The sequence below is a fragment of the Galendromus occidentalis genome, unplaced genomic scaffold (genome assembly GCF_000255335.2).
Source record: "Galendromus occidentalis unplaced genomic scaffold, Mocc_1.1 scf7180000077533, whole genome shotgun sequence".
Taxonomy (NCBI): Eukaryota; Metazoa; Arthropoda; class Arachnida; order Mesostigmata; family Phytoseiidae; genus Galendromus; species Galendromus occidentalis.
The window spans coordinates 172,385-189,675 of record NW_003805521.1 but is presented as its reverse complement, the minus strand read 5'-3'; the positions used below and the strand labels follow the sequence as shown (position 1 = coordinate 189,675).

Genomic DNA, 17,291 nt, shown 5'->3' with positions numbered 1-17,291 from the left:
GTGACCGACGGCGAGAGTCGTCAGACGACTCGGTGATTCATTCTGAGCGCCGAGTTCGGACAGCGAGAAGAATCTCTTCGAGCGACTCCTTGGATAAATCTTCGGATCTCACAGCTCATTTCTGAGGCATGTATCACCGGTTCTGTCATTCAGAGCCTTCATCCACCGATCTGTGGAACAATTCGCGCCCCGCGCTCACATCCTGTTGTTTGTCCATTCAGGGTGTTACCTATGACCGGAACCTTCGAAGGAAGCTCCGAGCTGATACTCGAAAGCAGAAGCGACTCGGAGGTACAGGGAGCAGAATAACAGGCTCAAAGGGTTTGGAGAATCGTTTCGGAAGCGTAGGGGTCGTAAAACAAGGAGCTCGTGAACATCGTCGTAACGGCTCGTAAACATGCAGATGATACAGAAGAAGAGCAAAAGTACCTACATCTATATAAAGCGGGACGGCTGCTTAGGGTCACTCAAGTAGAGCACCACGCCTCTATTTGTATACAAACGAGTGTTGATTTAGAACTTGAATCCTACACGGGAACCATTGCGGCCGAAGACAGTATCAGTCGACTTCATTTTAGCGTGAAACGAAAGTCAGGTAGAGCTTCCCTGCTCGTTAGCTGTATCAGGAGGGATCGGAGATCCGATGTCTCAAAGATCTCCGCCTGAAGGAATCACTGAGGAAGCTCGAAGATACGGATCTCATGTCTCTTTCAGTACATCTTATGTCTCGCGTTCTTCATTCTCTCCGAGCGCTCGCGAATTTATCGTCGACGTCGGCAGGAAGCTGAGAGGAATCGAAATTTAGGTGCTTATGTTCGACTACTGACCACCCGCAGCCGACATATATCTGACTTAGGTTCGTTAGCGACGCTACTCTCGCTGCCCTCCTCTTCCGTCTCCCTTCTTTTCCGTCTGTTGAGGGTAGATAGCCGCTAAATCCGCTCCGAATTGTCACTGAAGATCTCCGAACAGAGTACGTCGGCTCCGGCGTTCGGTCGATGGGAACGGAACCATAAAGACGGTTTTCGACTACGCTAAATGTCCTCGTGTCTTTCTTGTTTGTTTTATGGCGGACTCAGTCCTCGTAGGAGACGTGGTCCGCTGATCCGACGAGCCAGCGACCTTTCGGCTCCGTAACGAGGGGCCGTCAGCTTGACGTCCACCCCTTTTAGCCGTACGCCAATTAATACATTCGCACGCACTAAAATTCACGGGGTCGACACTCGACACTTCGCTTGAGCTTGAGCTACGTGGTCGCGTGATCCGCTGTCCGGTTTCCGTGCGTCAGAAATGAGACAGAAGTTAAGCTTGAGCAAGAGTTGTAAGCCTTCCCTATGTGATCCCGTGAGCAAGGCTGCCCCCGCTCCGCAGCGTCGGCGGAGAGACGAGCGTGGAACGAGTCGAAGAAGACATCCCCAATCGGCTAACGACAAGAGCGTCTGACGACAAACATTCGCTCAAGAGTATCAACGACCAAACAAACAATATACATTTTCGAAAGAATGCCCATCAGATGAGATAATTGTGATCCGGTCTCTGTTTCCATGATTGAGACGGGATCAGATCGCTTTTCGCCGCGGTAATTCCTGGTTAGATTGGTAAGTACAATCTTGTGTCGGCGAAAACAAGTCTGACCAGCGGACAAATGAACCGTGTGTTCCTTTCGATGGAAATTTTTCAGCCACGTGGACAAGTACTGGTCAGCAGGATCCTGTTTCGCTGCCTCGCCGCTCGGAGCTTTGTCGATCGTGGAAGAGCATCCCTTTGGGCTCGAGGCCGCCAGGCCGAAACGCTGTGACTTCGAGAAACATCGGGAAAATCACCGCTCTCTGAAGCACAAGTCGCGAACCTCGCTGCGCTCCTATTGCGGGAGCGTTCGCGTACCGGTTCTATCGTCGACCGAGCGTCGATCAGAGCTTCGAGTGAATTCATAACCGTCGGCGGCGTACCTCCGACCGGTAGCGAGCATGAGGTTTATGCGATGAGAGCGGCGACCTCAACGAGCACGACGTAGACGCCGCAGGTTCTTTATGGTCAAGCAGACTTAGGTGTGAATATGTGTTATCTTCCGATCTCGCCGAAATACTCCTGAGTGAGCTAAATTGAAAGTTTCCTGACACCGACGCATTCATCACCTCGGGCTAAGGGAAGGGTGGAGCGAGTGAGAACTCCACGGTAGAACACCGATGTGGATCCGCTTCATTGTTTCGATCGTTCTCGAAGGTTTATCGTTACTGTGCCGCGAATCTCGACTGCAGTCGGAGTTTTCCTAGTCGACCCTTGGGCTGGGGGAAATGGGAACCATTTGTACGACGAGAAAATCTTCGACGAGCTCATTGTCTGGCCACGGCACAGGACTCGCAGCACGCCCAGACCGTGTTGTCATCGGAAGAACCAGCCCCCATGGAACTCAAGTTAAGCTAGGGCTCGACGACGTCCGCATTCGCGTGTGGTTCTCGGTAGGCATTATTCACACTTGTCAGGGGCAGATTATCAGCGAAAGTTTTATATCTCAATTAATAAATGAAAAATATGCTCAGACTCCTTGGTCCACAAAGTTTACGCGCGACGAGATTCTTTCAAAAAGAAGTCCACGACGACAAGGTGCGCGACCGGCGCGAGACCGTAAATGAACACCTGCGTAAGAAAAATAATGTCTTCTCACTAGTGTTGACTCGGCAGTACGTCTACAAGCGTCGAATAGATTATTCACCCTTGAAACGACCGGAGGGACTCGATACAGTAAGTCAGAGGGAAACCATCGAAATATTTTGAAAATGATCTGAGGTCTGGAACTCCGTATCGACAGGCCGGGCCTCGAGAGCAACTCTTTAATAACATATTTCAAGACGCGTGTCTCGTCCGCACTCGTTCTTAATCGGAGGGTACGTCCCCCGAGCGGATTGTGCGCGACGGAGACTTTCGAACGGGACCACCCATGGGCGCCCATTGTTAGTATTTGCTCAGACCGCGTGTACGTTGCGGACTGGGATTTATGAACTCATTCAAAGAACCCCTCTTCTCCTTAGCGCCACATGATCCATCAATAGGGCACCCAATCGATCACTATTTTATTAGTCGGCCACCTGTGAACTTTGTACGAGAGCATTAGGAGAAATTACATATGATGGCCATTCTCAACATAATATATGATATATTTCTTCAAGAATCTCGACTTCCCACCATATCACCCCTCGAATTCCGATGCGGGGAATTTCGAGGAGAAACATTTGCCTTCACAAAGATACGGAGTCGAATATATTCCCGCTACAACTCGGGTAGAGTTTACTTGATGCCACGAGCTACCGCGGCTTCGTCGCTCGATAGAAGGAGAGACTTGTGGGGAACGCGCGCCAGTCCGCGGAGCCGGAACCGAAGTCTGGTCTTCGGGCTCCAGTTGACTGCGCGGCATAGATTACAACGTGGTGCGACACCGATCATACGCACACAGATCTGCCACACAGCCGGAACTCCCGGAGCGGTAAGTGATCTGTTTGAGGTCGGAAGTAGTATAAATGCAGTAGTATGCGCGGCCTGACCGACTCTCCGGCGCATTGAACCGTCAACGAGCAAAAACTAAAGAAAACCTGAGCACGCCGACTCGCCCTAAAAAATCGTGCGACCGCTACCGCGGATGCCGTCAGTATGTTTGTTGCCGGTGCGCGAAGAGGATTTCCGAACGGGTTCCGAAGATCCGTGATTTGACAGGCGCCACGGACCTCAGTCGATGGCTACCGAGACAATTTTTTGGCAAAGTCTCGAGAGTTTCCATTGAATGAGAATGAATTTCGGGGGCGGAGACTTCCAGACTTTCCTCCCTGAAAGAGCTCGAGATCGGCCGGAAGGCTCCCCCAAGAATCCAATCTTGGAAGATCTCCGGCTTCTTCTCTCAGCGAATTATCTTACGAATCTCAGATGATCTCCCCATCCTGACTGGGTTTCAAGGGTGGATCGTTTCTGCAATCTCATACTGAATTCGATCGATTGATTGTCGGAGCCGGAATAATTGGGCGTGCGTGGAATTACTTTCCGAACGCTGATGGGGAGCATCCTCCATATTCTCGACTTGGGATTGATTTTCCCCGAACGATTTATCGGAGCCTTGGCTCCCAGTAGCTCGAATGGGTCCCTCAATCAGCTTCGATCGCGTGTCTCTGGCCCCGTGAGCGTGAAGGCTGATTCTACCATAGTGATCAACACGCTCATGAGAGTGGTTCTCCCCCGTTTCGCATGTGTAGCTTGCTCACCGAAATCCTTCCTCGGGAATTTCATGCACTTTCCGTTCGCGCATACTTTAAATACTCTAATCGAGAGCCGGCTCGTCTATTTTCCGAGCCCTCCGAACCTGCCTGACTTCAACACCGCTCTCCCTCAGTCTTCGGGCCCAGAAGGTGTCCATTCGTTAGGTATACTTCTCGAATGTTATAGACTGCCTCTTCATTAATTTCCCCCCCCCCCTAGAATATTCAAGATAGAATCCATGGTACTTGGGTACATTCATTGCATATGCTGAAACCGCTTCCTGTCTGAATTCCGAGCTCATAGATGCAAGGTCTCTCCTCGCCTTCCCGATGGAAGTATATAGTAAGAATGTCCATGTGATAACCGAGAATAAACGAGACATTCGTTCTTCGTCGGTGAAGAGTCGTCCCTGTATTATTGTAGGGGGAGTCCGCAGATCCACACCGGAGAAGAACAAATTGCCTTCCGATGTTGAGAATTCACGTTGTCATCGGTCAGTTTAGCCGATAATCGCATACGGGAACGCTTCTTCATACCGCAATGTATCGCAAATTGATGATCCGGTCTCCTGATGGGGAAGACAGACGTGAATTGCGAGAACAACAGGATTTATCAGCCATGCGCCCGTCTTCGTGAAAGAGAAAAGCAATTCATGTGTTCCCCTCGTCATTCCCGCGATCCGACAGACCATACTTGTCAACCACAGATACTCATTTAAGAAACACTCGGTGGCCGGCTGGGGAAACGAGACACGGGGGTTCATCCCACATGCTCTTCGGTATCTTCAGATCTGACCACGTTACGTAACCAGATCTTGAGTCGCGGTTCTGGTCTGGGCCTCGCGTCGCGTGCGTGCAGCCAACCAGCTGAAGCGGAGTCAATCCATGGGCTGAACCTCACGGTGAAGGCGGGACACCGCAGAAGTCTCGTGCCGCTGACGTGGAGAGAGTTTCATCGAAAACCCTCACCGTGGAAATTGTAAAAGCTTCTGAACGTGCTTCTGAAGTCAGTCGTTGTAGCGCATCTCGTGGTCACAAGATGGATGATTCTTTGTTCGATGTGAATGCGGCAATGAATGGAATAAGCAGCCACTTCAACACCGCCGGTATGACGGCAGCTGGGAACAGCATGCATCATCATGTGGAAACTCCAAGAGGCCGGAACAGTCTGAGAAGGTCAGTGTCTGGATCGAGTAGAGCAGAAGGATCCCTCTCCAAGCGGAGCGGGAGACATTCCGAGTGGGCAAAAGAGATCATAGGTCAAAGTCGATAATTTTCTTCAGGTACGCAAACGTTCCGCCCGGCTATACCGATACCGTCTTGCGGAGGAACGAACGCGAACGGAATAGAGTCCGCCAAGTGAACCACGGGTTCGTCGTGCTTCGACAAAAGATTCCCATCGAGAAAGGGAACAAGAAGATGTCGAAAGTTGAGACCTTGAGACTCGCTGCCAAATATATCCGTCAACTGCAGTGTGTGATCCAGAGCGCGGACCAGATGACGAGACAACCGGTCGGACCACCAGCGGAATTCTCCTCTTCGAACTCGTTCCCGTCTTCCACCCTACAATCGAGCGTCTATGAGTCGCCCACGACTTCGCCGAGCACCTTCTCGTTATCACCGACAACCTCCCCCCAGAGCCCGCATAGTTTGAACACCTCGAACGATGCAATGCCGAGCGTGCCCGTATATCAGCAGGACTGGTTCCACTTCTGATCATCTAAACTTGAGATTCTAAAGCTTCGCGCTCAGAAAATCTAGTCCCTCGATTGATACGACGCTCTGATTCGAGAATCGATTCATGTAGAGTCCACCTGCGCGAAGAGCGAGCGAGTGAGCAGCTAAAGAAAGCCGAGCCCACGTCGAGCGAACGCACGTTCAACCAGAACCGGTTCGAGCTCCGATCGATTTTTATGAGGCACTACGGAGTCACGGACCCGACGGAGCGTACCGACCAGTCGAGCACTTCTGTACATATTGCGTGTATACATATAAATAGTCCACGGACAGAGTCTAAGCGAAAGTTGGAGCAGCAGCCGCACCGAATAAGATGAGTGCTGGAGAAATAGAGGGTATATGGAAGACATGGAGAATAGGGGAACGTACATAATATCGAAGGGAGAGAAAGAGTTGCACTTAATACAAGCATTCGATGTTCGATACTTCGTGGAGTTTTCTTTTCGAGAGGCATCTGCGGTTAGTCAGCCGAGGGGGAATCGACGGTAGCTGCGGGGCCGATGAAGGTTACCTTTTTCCAACAATGATCGGCAACCCGGGTCGATGAAGAGAATAAGCGACTCACGGTCGTTGCCGTGAAGCCGCCTTCGACGGAGCATCCTGGAGGAGCATGATTCCGTGCTCCAGAGGTGTAGTCACGGTTCTTGCTTCACCGTCACCATTCATCAAACCATCCAGGATTCAATTTTCTCTGAATAAACCGAAAGGTAATCCAGGAACTCGGAACGATGTTCTGATCAGAACGATGTCCCCTGAAGAGGGACATGTCGTTGAGAATTGAAGAGTTTCATGGCTCCAATGCTCAGGGGGTGGACTACCACAATTTTTGAGGGAAGTAGGGGAATCTTCTTCTTGCGGCACCTTCTCGAGAGATTATCGAGTTCCCCTGTGTGTGACTGGATTTCCCACTCGATGATCGATTCGAGGTAGAGTCGGCAAGTCTCTCTCCGGAGGACTAGGAGGAAACGGATGAGTTACGCTACGATGAACCTGTCCGTCGAAGCAGTGACGTTATCAGTCCCTGAATTTTGAGTATGCGAAGGTACAGATTCAGTCCCGAACGTGATCATATCTTATGATCATTAGGACTCTGAGAAAATCCAGCAACGCCATAGATAGCGAATGCCGGCGCCAGGATCAATACGCTCGCGCCGGCTTCCCTAAACCCGAAGTCTGAACATTCGTCCTGAAAGCGTGGGAGTGACGGCTGATGGAGTTTGACGGCCTACGCTCGGGAACCGATTCATGCTCAGGGGACTCGCAGCGCCTGTGCGACTCCGTGACACCCTTCGATACGGCCGAGTTTCGACTCTTCCCGTATTACTCGTGCGAGGAGTAAGTCACGTCGTCAGTGCATACGGGATGTCTGAGAACGTCTGGAAATCTTCTAATTATTATCAGCATCGCTCCTGGCATAGAGATCGTCACCGTTAGGTTCATCGTCTGACGCGCTAAACAGAACTGCGCGTGGTTTGAGTGAAACCTCTGCTGCTGGCTCCGAACGTGGGGTAGGACCTCTCCGTCGATTGCGTGAAAGGAAACCTCACCTAGTGAAAACCCAGTTCTGGTTTCGTGCCCGTCACCGCATCGTTATGAATACCCTCGGTGCGTTCTGATTCGCGCAGATGCCTCGTCTGTTCAATGAGGTGCTCACAAACGCTGGGTGGATTCTTTTCATTTCGTTTTTCGCTCCGTCTGCTCTGCCTGTCGCGTTTTTCGTCAATCGTTCGAGAGCAGCCGCGCCACGGTATCATCACCGATTTTTGAGAATCAACTTGAAACGTCGATTATTATCATCGGGAAAGCGAATGATGGAATCGCTTCATCGGCTCACGTGAGCTTTCCTCACGCTCGGATCTGCTCGCTTTTTTTAAGCTCGCGGCTCTACCACAGATTCCAAGAGAGTCGAGACCGCTCTAACGACCGGAGTGGCGAAATAGCATCGACGGCTCGGTCCTGAAAGAGTTACGACCTCGCAGAGCACGGAAATTCCATGTTTCTGACTGCGACGTATGCGCCCCCCGTCCCTCATCCATGCTTCTCTTCGTCTACTTTTTTTCATTGTAATTCCGCGCCGGAATCCCCTGTGTCCGGGGGAGCGAATTCATTCGGCTAAAATCATAAATCATAAGAGACATCCTTCAATGGAACGCCTCCCCGTTCAGAAGCCCAGCGCTGAACGGCCCGAGCGCGGAGTATCCCCATCGGCGATCAGAAAATTCTGAAAGAAATTTTTGGCTTTCTTCTGCTTCTCCCACCGCTACTCCTGGCTGTAGCTTCTGATGCCTTCGGTGGTAATGCTTTAGCCGCTACTGCAATCGCTGCTGATCGCGGTGATGATGGTAGCGCTCTTAGCGAGAGATTTCACTCGGCTCAGTATTTGCCGAAGTCGGAGCGGATCAGCTTGCCGAACTTCTTCGTCTCCCGACAAAAAAACTAATAGTTTGATTAACCCGCTTGAAAATCTTGTTCGATCTTCAAATCTTCTTCACAGCCTCCGACAGACTTAGCGATGGTCCATCGAAGAGCACCGACATGCGAGAAGTTTTCGCGAGGGGAGCTCTTCGGGCTCGAGAATGGCTTCCTCGCCCTCCGGGTGCCCTGTCCCTTCCTTCAGGCGACGAATGACAACAAATGCGGAGAACATGAATCTGAAATCCTATCGGGAGATTCCACCCCCCTCCACCTTGTGTGTTGAGCGCGAGACTATCGGGATGGCTCAGCCACCCATTCCAAATTCAGAATCTCGCCACAGAAACAATTCAGTTTCTCGGGGCGCTTGTCGATTCTCCTTTTTTTTGTTCCCCGTACGCGCTCGTTGTAGAAGTCGACGTTCCATTGAGGTGAATGGCTTCAGGAAGGAATATTGTCGTTGATTAAACCGCACCATTGTCCATTGGACGCCGCTGTGGCTCCATTCCGTGAAAGCGACGACGACAACGATTGCTTAGACGAGCAAAATATGCAGAGGCTTTGAGAGGTGTTAATGGGAACTCTATGAAAATGAGAAAAAGGTATCACACCTAGCACCCGTCTATGGTAGCTTGGCTCGGCGGTCACCAAATCATAAAATCTACGAAACGTAGAACTCACTCATTAGGCGAGGAACGTGACGTGACAGACACCGATGACAAGAACGGTAGCCGCCGCGGCAGCAGCAGCAGCAAGGATGTCTCAATTCGGTCGATACAGGCAAACAAACGCGACTGTCCGACTGACGAGCGTGTGGAACACACGCGATATTTAAAGTGAGCGGTCAAAGATTCTTTCCTTGACTTTCCGAAGCTCTTCAATTATTTGATCTTCGTGCGATAGCGGGTGGATCATTCGGAGTCGCATACGACCAGACCCATCATTGGGAACTCATGGTAATTTGTACAACTTTTCTTAGAGCCCCAGCTGATCATCAGTCCTCCGACTCCTAGCTGGGACGGAAAGTCTGGTGTTTTGAGAGTTTTTTAACCCGAGATTATTTCGCGTTCAGCACCTAATGCGAATTCCTCGTTCCTTGCCGACACATTGCATTGGTTGATTATATCGGCATTCCCGCGAGTCCCAATTTCTCGGATGTCCGCATGTACGGTAGGCGGGCTGGCCAGTCGAAGACGGCAGCCGACGACGCGTCGCTGGTCTGCTGGTCAACGCATGATCATGTGGTGATACTCCGACCACAAACGATAGGGACACGATCAATCTTGCGCGAATACTTAAACGCTGTTGAGAGGTCACGGTATCGTGGGAGACGATACGGTTCGAGAGGAAGCTCATCGGAACTAATGTTCGAGTGGTTTCTGCTTTCGAACGAGACACATCGCCATCAACAAATCAAAGTGCGAGCGAGCCGGCCGGCGGAGAAATTCACATAGACTGACATAGACCAAGACACGCATCCGAATAAACAATGGCACTCACGTCTCAAGTCCGTGAGGTCCATTTGCTAAATGGCGCTCTTCGACGCTAAATACGCTTCGGCTTTATTTACGAGGTAGAAAATTACTGACAGAAACTGTTCCGACCGGCCACCCATAGTCCAATAGGAAACACTTACAAATGGGTGCGCGTATTTGTTTTCGGCGGTCGCGGCGCCCGAATCCCACCCATCTCGTAGTGGATACCTACTACATCGCCATTTATACGTTGCGAGCATTATCGTCGCTCCACCGCGCCGCCGATCGGCCCAATGTCGTCTCTGCTGCCACTGCCGCTTCTTCTCGTGAGCGGCAGAATCTATGCGGGTTTTGAGCTTCGGTGAGACGGGTGAAACGGCCTTGCTTCGAACCTCGAAGGATTGTCCAAGCGGTTTAGAGGTTGCGTCAACATCGAGGAATCTACTGGGTATGGCAAGTAGCGGCCTGAACTCATAGAGAGAGAGAGATGAGAGCGTTGACGTGATACGAGCGATCTGAATTCAGAAGAAAAATAGGGATCGCCCCGTTTCAATAGGGAGACAAAATGTGCGAATGAGCCAAAAAGTTGCCAGATGTCTGAGTGAGGGATCTCTGCCAGGAATGAAAGAGAACGATCTGAAAGCTTTCATTGGCACTTGGGATTGTTCACGCATTCTCGTAATCAAGATCAGATCTTCGCCAAACACAACGATGGAGCTTCTTCATCACAACTGATCAACAAGGTGCTCAGTGGATAAAAATCGATTGCTCGCCTGGTCGGCTATTATTCGGTGTGTTATCACTTGTACGTGCTATTCTGTAAGTTCCCTGTACCTCCCCTTCTCCCGTTCTTTTCGGTAAGGGCGTTGATACGACTCGGACAAGACTTCGATTGCTTTCGTCATTCCCCTTGGGTTGGTTCTCGGTAGAGCACCTATTTAGGAAGTCGGCGATTCGACGGAAGGGCGAGCTTGCGGTCCGTCCTTCCATCGGAGATATCTATCAGTTCCGAAACGAATGCTTAACATTCAGCGGTTTTTTCCACGGACAACATACGGAAAAATAAGGAGCTCCCAGCGGGGAGGGAGGCAAGAGCTCCTCTTCTCTCAGGGACGTTCAGCGGAGAATGCTGCGGTTACGGATTCGCCGCTTTAAGTTTTTTCTCTCCTCCTTCAGTCAGAGCAATGGGTGGGACCGAGGGTACTCCATTCTCAGTAGAGAAGCCCTTCATTGCTCCGAGTGGCTTTCCCGCGACTTCTCCGCGGGAAAGAGTTCCAACTCAGAGGCTTCTGCCTTTCGGAGAGTACAGAGAACTCGATGAATTTTCTTGGTATGTACGTCGATTGAACATCTATGCCTCATTGACTACTCCGCTCAACGTTGCCGTAGACCATCTCCCTGAGCTCCGAAAGCGGCGCCAGCGGAGAAAAAATACACAAGAAAGCAGGGAGAAACAACCGAATGGCGCGTCATATCCGCTCAGTGTACGCTTCGAAACAAGATCAACAATTAATCTTCTTATTAAATATATTTGCAGATAATAAATAAGCGTAAATGGGGGTTTGTCGTCAATGGGCGGAGCGAAGGGTGACGCTTCACTGTCGTCTAGTCCTCCGGAGACGGTGGAGCGGTGAGCGTGGAACGGCGTCCTTCTTCACGAAAGAACACCGGACGATGTTTGCATGGACACCGGAACGCGGGTCGGTGAGTCGTATATGCGCGGTCGCACTACACTCAACCAAACAATTTCGTATGTCCGAGGAAGTGTACGAAGAAACAGAGGTTGTAAAACTTAAGATCGTTCCTCGCACTTAGCGAGTAGTATTAACTTAATTCTCGGCTATCGAGCCTCTCCAGACGGCTGAAGGTGTCCACACGCCAATATATTTTTTTCTAACACCTCACAGCTTTGAAGAAATCGACGCCTCTCTAAAGTGTCGAGCATACGTTGGGCTATGTTGTTTGGCTCTTTTTCTCCGACTCTCGAGAGCCCGTTTGCTATCATCGAAGTGTCTTGGAATATTAGAATACTTGAGATTTGATTCGACTGGTCGAGCGGAAATCGGGCCGCAGATTGCATCCGCGTCCGAGGAGCGATTTCTGGAAAGATCGGCTCATTCGACATCAAACGAACTCCGATCAGCGTTGGAAGTTTCAGCGCAGGAATATTGACCGATTCGCATCGGGGCGACTCCTTGGTGCTGACAATACATCTGCTCGCTGACAAAGCATTCGGCTCCGCAGAATCCTCCGTTCTCGCGAAAACTGCTGCAGGCTTTGTAGGTGCGGTGGCCGATTAGATAAATATTCGGCAAATTAGCGCCGATGCAGCATCGGGAAGAAGAACAATAATGATCATCATCATCAAATCTGAATTATATTAGCGAGCGAACGAACGAGCGCACACACAAAGCAAAGCGAGCCGTATGCTGGTCATTTATAACGCACACGGATCCGCGCAGATAGATAAACGCAGGGGCGGATCTTATTTTTATAACTCTTTACGATGAGTGACGTACGTTCGGTCTCACTCACTGACAGACTGATCGAATCGAGCGGCTATGGATAGATATATCTCCCCGTCGAAATTTCGATGGGTGCGCTTTCTGTGCAACAACTCCGCTGTCAAAGCGAATCGGTCAGCTTAGGGAACGATGGGAGGGGGCATTCCGTACCGCGCGCGCTCGATGAGCCCATATTGCCTATATTGGCATTAAAATACATAGCGTCCACCTTCCACTCATTCAGCGCCGGCGGCACACGCCGCACGCTGCTTCGGCTGGTAGTGCGCGTGGGATGGGACACCTCGACCAGCACCCGAAATGCTCCGAGAACCTCGTACTTAGCGAGAAGAAGAACTTTAATGACCCGAGCTATTTAACTGCAAGCTGACAGTAAATTGGCTTGATAAGCAGATTGGGTGACAACTTCTTACTTAACTACGTCCTCAGTATTGTAGATGGCGTCGCGCCCTGCCACGCGCCCGATAGCCGCTCACCAGTGAGATATTGCTCCGCTCATTATTGGGAGAGTTTTTGTTGCACTCCGCCGACGATAGATATCCTTTTAACTCCTCCACGTCATTCCACTGAGAAGCCTCACTCGGTACCACCAACGGTCATCGATGACAGAAGTGACTCCCATTGCTCCTGTGATGAAAGTCATACCGAGCGGATGCATTTCTTTCCGCCTATTTTCCGAAGACTTCGCAGTGCGATCCGATGAGACAGAGTCAGACTTCAAGAGCAATACGCTGGCGCTGCTCTGAGATTAATTCGGCACTGCTTCCGTGGAAGGCGTCACTTAATCAAATGTTGAACGCGTGAGGAATTAAGCGAAAAATTGTCATGATTTGAAAAATTCGTCTACTGCGCTTCGGAGGATAGCTAGCCAAATCTATAATCGGTGCGGATTATTTCACGGGAACTCGCTGCCGTTGTCTCCGTCTGCCAAGGACCACCGACAGGTCTTGGATTTGCTACATACAGGGGTCAATCTCGTGACCTCATGTGACGGGCTTCGAGTCGGCAGACGCTCAATACGCTGGAAAACTTTCAGACAATCAGCCACTCAGGCTGTTATCTCTAATGTCCCACCATCCTCTGGCGTACGAGCTGATTGACTTTCACTCCCGGTGCATAAATGAGACATCGATGACTGGCGGCGGATATCGTTCTCGGCGAATCTGGGGCGTGGATTTTCGAGAACACGGCTATTTGAAGGGAAAAGCGATTCGTGGATTCATACCGCAATCACTGAGTGAATCAGCACTGAAACAAAAAAAGTTTTCGATTCTCCTAAGGCCTCGGGCACTTTTTCTGACAAGCGGGGCAAGCCTCGGACATCGAGCAGTGCTTGTGACACACCTCAAACCGATCATAGACTCGGAAGATTCTGACATTTAATCGAGTTCGGCACGCGAATGGCCGTCGTTGTACAAGCAATCGGATAGAAAATATGAATCACACCTTCCCTCTTAGACCACGAGCGGATTTGCATCGATATTATTGCAGCTTGAGCTCCGGACCAATTTTAATGAGTGTTCCTTGACATATTGTTGTAAGTTGCTCGGCTCATCGGCACTCGTAACGCGCAGCACTGAATCATGTGTATCTCTCTCAATCGTTCGAGCTCGGATATGAGGAATCTGGCGGGTGATCCGTCAGTGGCATGGGGTACCGCTCATCCCCGGGAGGGCAACCTAGCTCGGGAAGAATAGCTCCTGAATTTCTCTCTCGAACTGCATCAGCCCAGAGATCCCAATCGATTCCGTAATGGACCATCGAGGGAATTCTATCGACGTATCACCAGACGTCCCATGTACGGGGACCTTTCTCTGCCAGAAAGCGGACATCCCATCGGGAGAAGGTCTTTGAAACGGGCATGCTGATAATCGTTCTGACTCGGCCTCAGTTCATCATTTTTACAAGTTGAACATCTCTGATCAGAGTACACTGAGGGATCTAGAATGCATGTCCATGTCGCGTCCATGCGCCGTGAATGACGATGCGCAAAAATTTCTCCTGCGGATTCTTGAGGCACGGGGGCTCGCGGCTCTATTTCATTCGATTGCAGATAGCACCATCGCTCGAGCCATTCGCATCACCGAATCTCCGAGGACATTCCGCCTTCCTCGATTCGATGCCTGCGCGGAGCCTCAGCGAGCCTCGTCTGCTCCCGATTGACAATACGATGATTCGGACATGGAAAGCATGGGTGTTTCCGCTACTGGTAGAACGCTCTCTCCTCGATTCGAGTCGCATCATTCGGGAAACCTTGTGAAAGACGTTTCCCTTACGGCGAGCGGGGACTGGACGAACGGAGGAGAAGGAGTTGTCCTCGTGTATCAGTGGATGATGAAACCTGTCATCCTCGCCGCAAAAAACGCGAGCGTCTGGAGAACATACAGCCATGGCTTCTGTGCCCATCTTTCAATGAAGAATCTCACTATGGATCCATTGAACCAATCTTTATTCCTTCATTGATAAAAAGGAGAGATCGGGCTCCATAACCAGAAGCCCGTTATCGTACTATGAAACGTAGTGGAATGGTGAGGCTTTCTTTCAGAAACACAGAATCGTGAATCGTCATTGAAGCTTAAAATGCGCGCGTAGTCCCCAATGATCGCTGGGGAAACATTGTGGGGGTGTGATCCGCTGTAGACCGAGGAAACTGAAATATACAGGCTTCAATGCCCGGCGTTGAGCCAGGGATTCTTTGAAGTAAATGCGGTCGTAACGACACCTTGAAATAACAAAATCGAATGAGTTCGAGCCCATGAGGACTGGGGGAGCATGCACAACTCCGTGGTCCCTGGAAAGACTGGAATAGATCCTCAAGCATCCAATCCAGTCTTTCTTGCGACTTTTGTCTGCAGGAGAGGGTGCGAAGGGTTACCGAGGTTTTGATGGAGAATTCCACTGTACATTGTCGTTGGTGACCATGTCCCAGGTGTATTCCGATTCCGGTCTGGCACCATCGTGCACCCAGACATCACATATACCAGCGGGAATCCCGCCTATTCCGTCGAGCTGGAAGAGACACGGCATCAGAGTCAACCCGAAAGGTGAAGATCTTATTCCGCCAATCGACCGAAGAAAAAACGAACCTCCCTGTCGCGAAGATTGAGATCGCCTGCTAGCACCGCCGAATATTCGTCAGGAATCTTGTTGAGCTTCCTGAAGCATTCCTGCAGTTGTTCCCTCCGCGTCTCCGAGAATTTTCTTGTACTCTCGAGATGCGTGTTGAAGATGAACAATTTATGCGCGTTTTTGAAAGACACCTGGGGCAAATCGCATGTGTTCCAGTTCGAGATACTGTTGAGCGAGCCAAATGCCGAATTCACTCACTCGGGCTCTCGACGGGGTTACGTAGCATCAGAACGACTGCTCACCTCCGCGGCCTGCAACTTCCGGCCCATGACGCTCTTGGGGAATTCGAATACTTCGTGCTTCATCAAGCTCACTCGTTCTCGGCGGAATAACATCGCGGTGAAATCTTCGGCCTCGCCTAGAATTGTCGCACCGATTGACAAGAATTCGGAATTGAAACTCTCAGACTACGGTAATCATGTCAAATTCCCACAGATGGAATTTCAAATCGATAAAGCCATAGATATCGGTCGACTTCATCTTGATTGATTTTTGGCATAAATCGGTAGCTTGGAAGGGTATGAATTGATTATTCTGCATAGGAGTAAAGCAATACCCGAATGTGAATGTACGAGGTGGTAGTCCTTGGAGCACCTTTTCTCAATGAGACGCAAAGATGGTGGAACAACTTCTTGCAGCATTACAATGTCTGCAGCGACCGAGCTGCAATGAATTCGGACGACGCTGACATGAAATATTCACCGACATACTAAACATCGTACTCGGAGGAAAGCTCACTGCTTGACTAAGGAACAGATTTCCTCGGTCCGGTAGTTTCGGTTGTTCTGTTCCCGACCGTTGATATTCCACGAAACGATCTTGAGAAGATCATCGGACTCCTTTCCCGTATCGCTGTCGCTTGAAAGCCCGACGACGTCTCCTGGAGCTCGCTCGGAAGGCATCTCGGTTTTCACAGTGCTGGAATGAAACCGTGAATCAAGATAGGTCTTGTAAGGTTAAAGATACCGGCCTCACAACGAAAACCGGACAGACCGCGATTTCGTCGCAGACTTGCACAAGGAGAGACAAACGTACATGGGATTCCCATGCCGCCATGCTACTCCCTTCGTACTCACTGTTGTGTTCACGCGGACTAGAACGGGCTAGGGACGGAGGCGTGAACTTCGCGCTCCGAGCGACGTGGATGAACTGAAGCGTTTGCGGATCCTCCGTTCGACTGAAAGTCGGCTGCGTCGTCTGTCTCGGAGGCTCCACGAGGCTAAAGTTTTTTTTCATTTTCCGATCTTCGAACGTTCGCTGCTCGCTAGATAAACAATCGCGGCATCGGCTTCGGAGACGACGGATTCCCACCGAATTCGGTCTCCAGTCTCCAACAACACTCTTGAGTTGTTTCGGCGTGGATTATTGTAGTATCCTGATGAACACACCCGTGGTCCTGGTGATCGGGAGCCCCGACTGTTTATTGTAGCTCTCTTATATCAGTAAGCGAGGCACCGTGTATCATTCCGCGACGGTCCCCTCGCTCCCCTCTCCGAAGTCTCTATCGAACACAACCGCTCTCAACGATTGACAGCTGACATATGATTGCCTCGAACCTTCGACACTACAATTATCCGTTGTTCATTCTGGTTCAAGGATCGGATGATTTCCAAGCATGCGGCAGATTCCCGCCATTTCGAACCCTTGACATCTCGCAGGCCCCGAATTATTGGGGAAGAAAGACCTTGGTGTTCAGCGGCCCCAGAAATCTCCGTCTGAGTTTGAAGTTTGAGTCAACTTCTCATCTAGCGATCTGAGAGCATATCGACAAATAT

At 50.6% G+C, this 17,291-nt stretch overlaps 2 protein-coding genes across 2 annotated transcripts; one reads left to right on the top strand and one right to left on the bottom strand.

Moving 5' to 3' along the window:
- Window positions 1–3,505: 3,505 nt before the first annotated feature.
- On the bottom strand, window positions 3,506–16,930 carry LOC100908756 (tyrosyl-DNA phosphodiesterase 2). Its single transcript, XM_003748488.2, has 8 exons — window positions 16,593–16,930; window positions 16,255–16,434; window positions 16,073–16,179; window positions 15,759–15,874; window positions 15,474–15,647; window positions 15,263–15,396; window positions 14,905–15,109; window positions 3,506–3,534 (listed from the first exon to the last, which is right to left on the bottom strand). Exons 2-7 carry the CDS (start codon window positions 16,416–16,418, stop codon window positions 14,953–14,955), a joined length of 852 nt encoding a protein of 283 aa, XP_003748536.1. The 5' UTR covers window positions 16,419–16,434; window positions 16,593–16,930; the 3' UTR covers window positions 3,506–3,534; window positions 14,905–14,952.
- Window positions 5,281–5,957, top strand: LOC108864934 (achaete-scute homolog 2-like). The gene is made up of 2 exons (XM_018641440.1): window positions 5,281–5,417; window positions 5,525–5,957. Exons 1-2 carry the CDS (start codon window positions 5,281–5,283, stop codon window positions 5,955–5,957), a joined length of 570 nt encoding a protein of 189 aa, XP_018496956.1.
- Window positions 16,931–17,291: the final 361 nt, after the last annotated feature.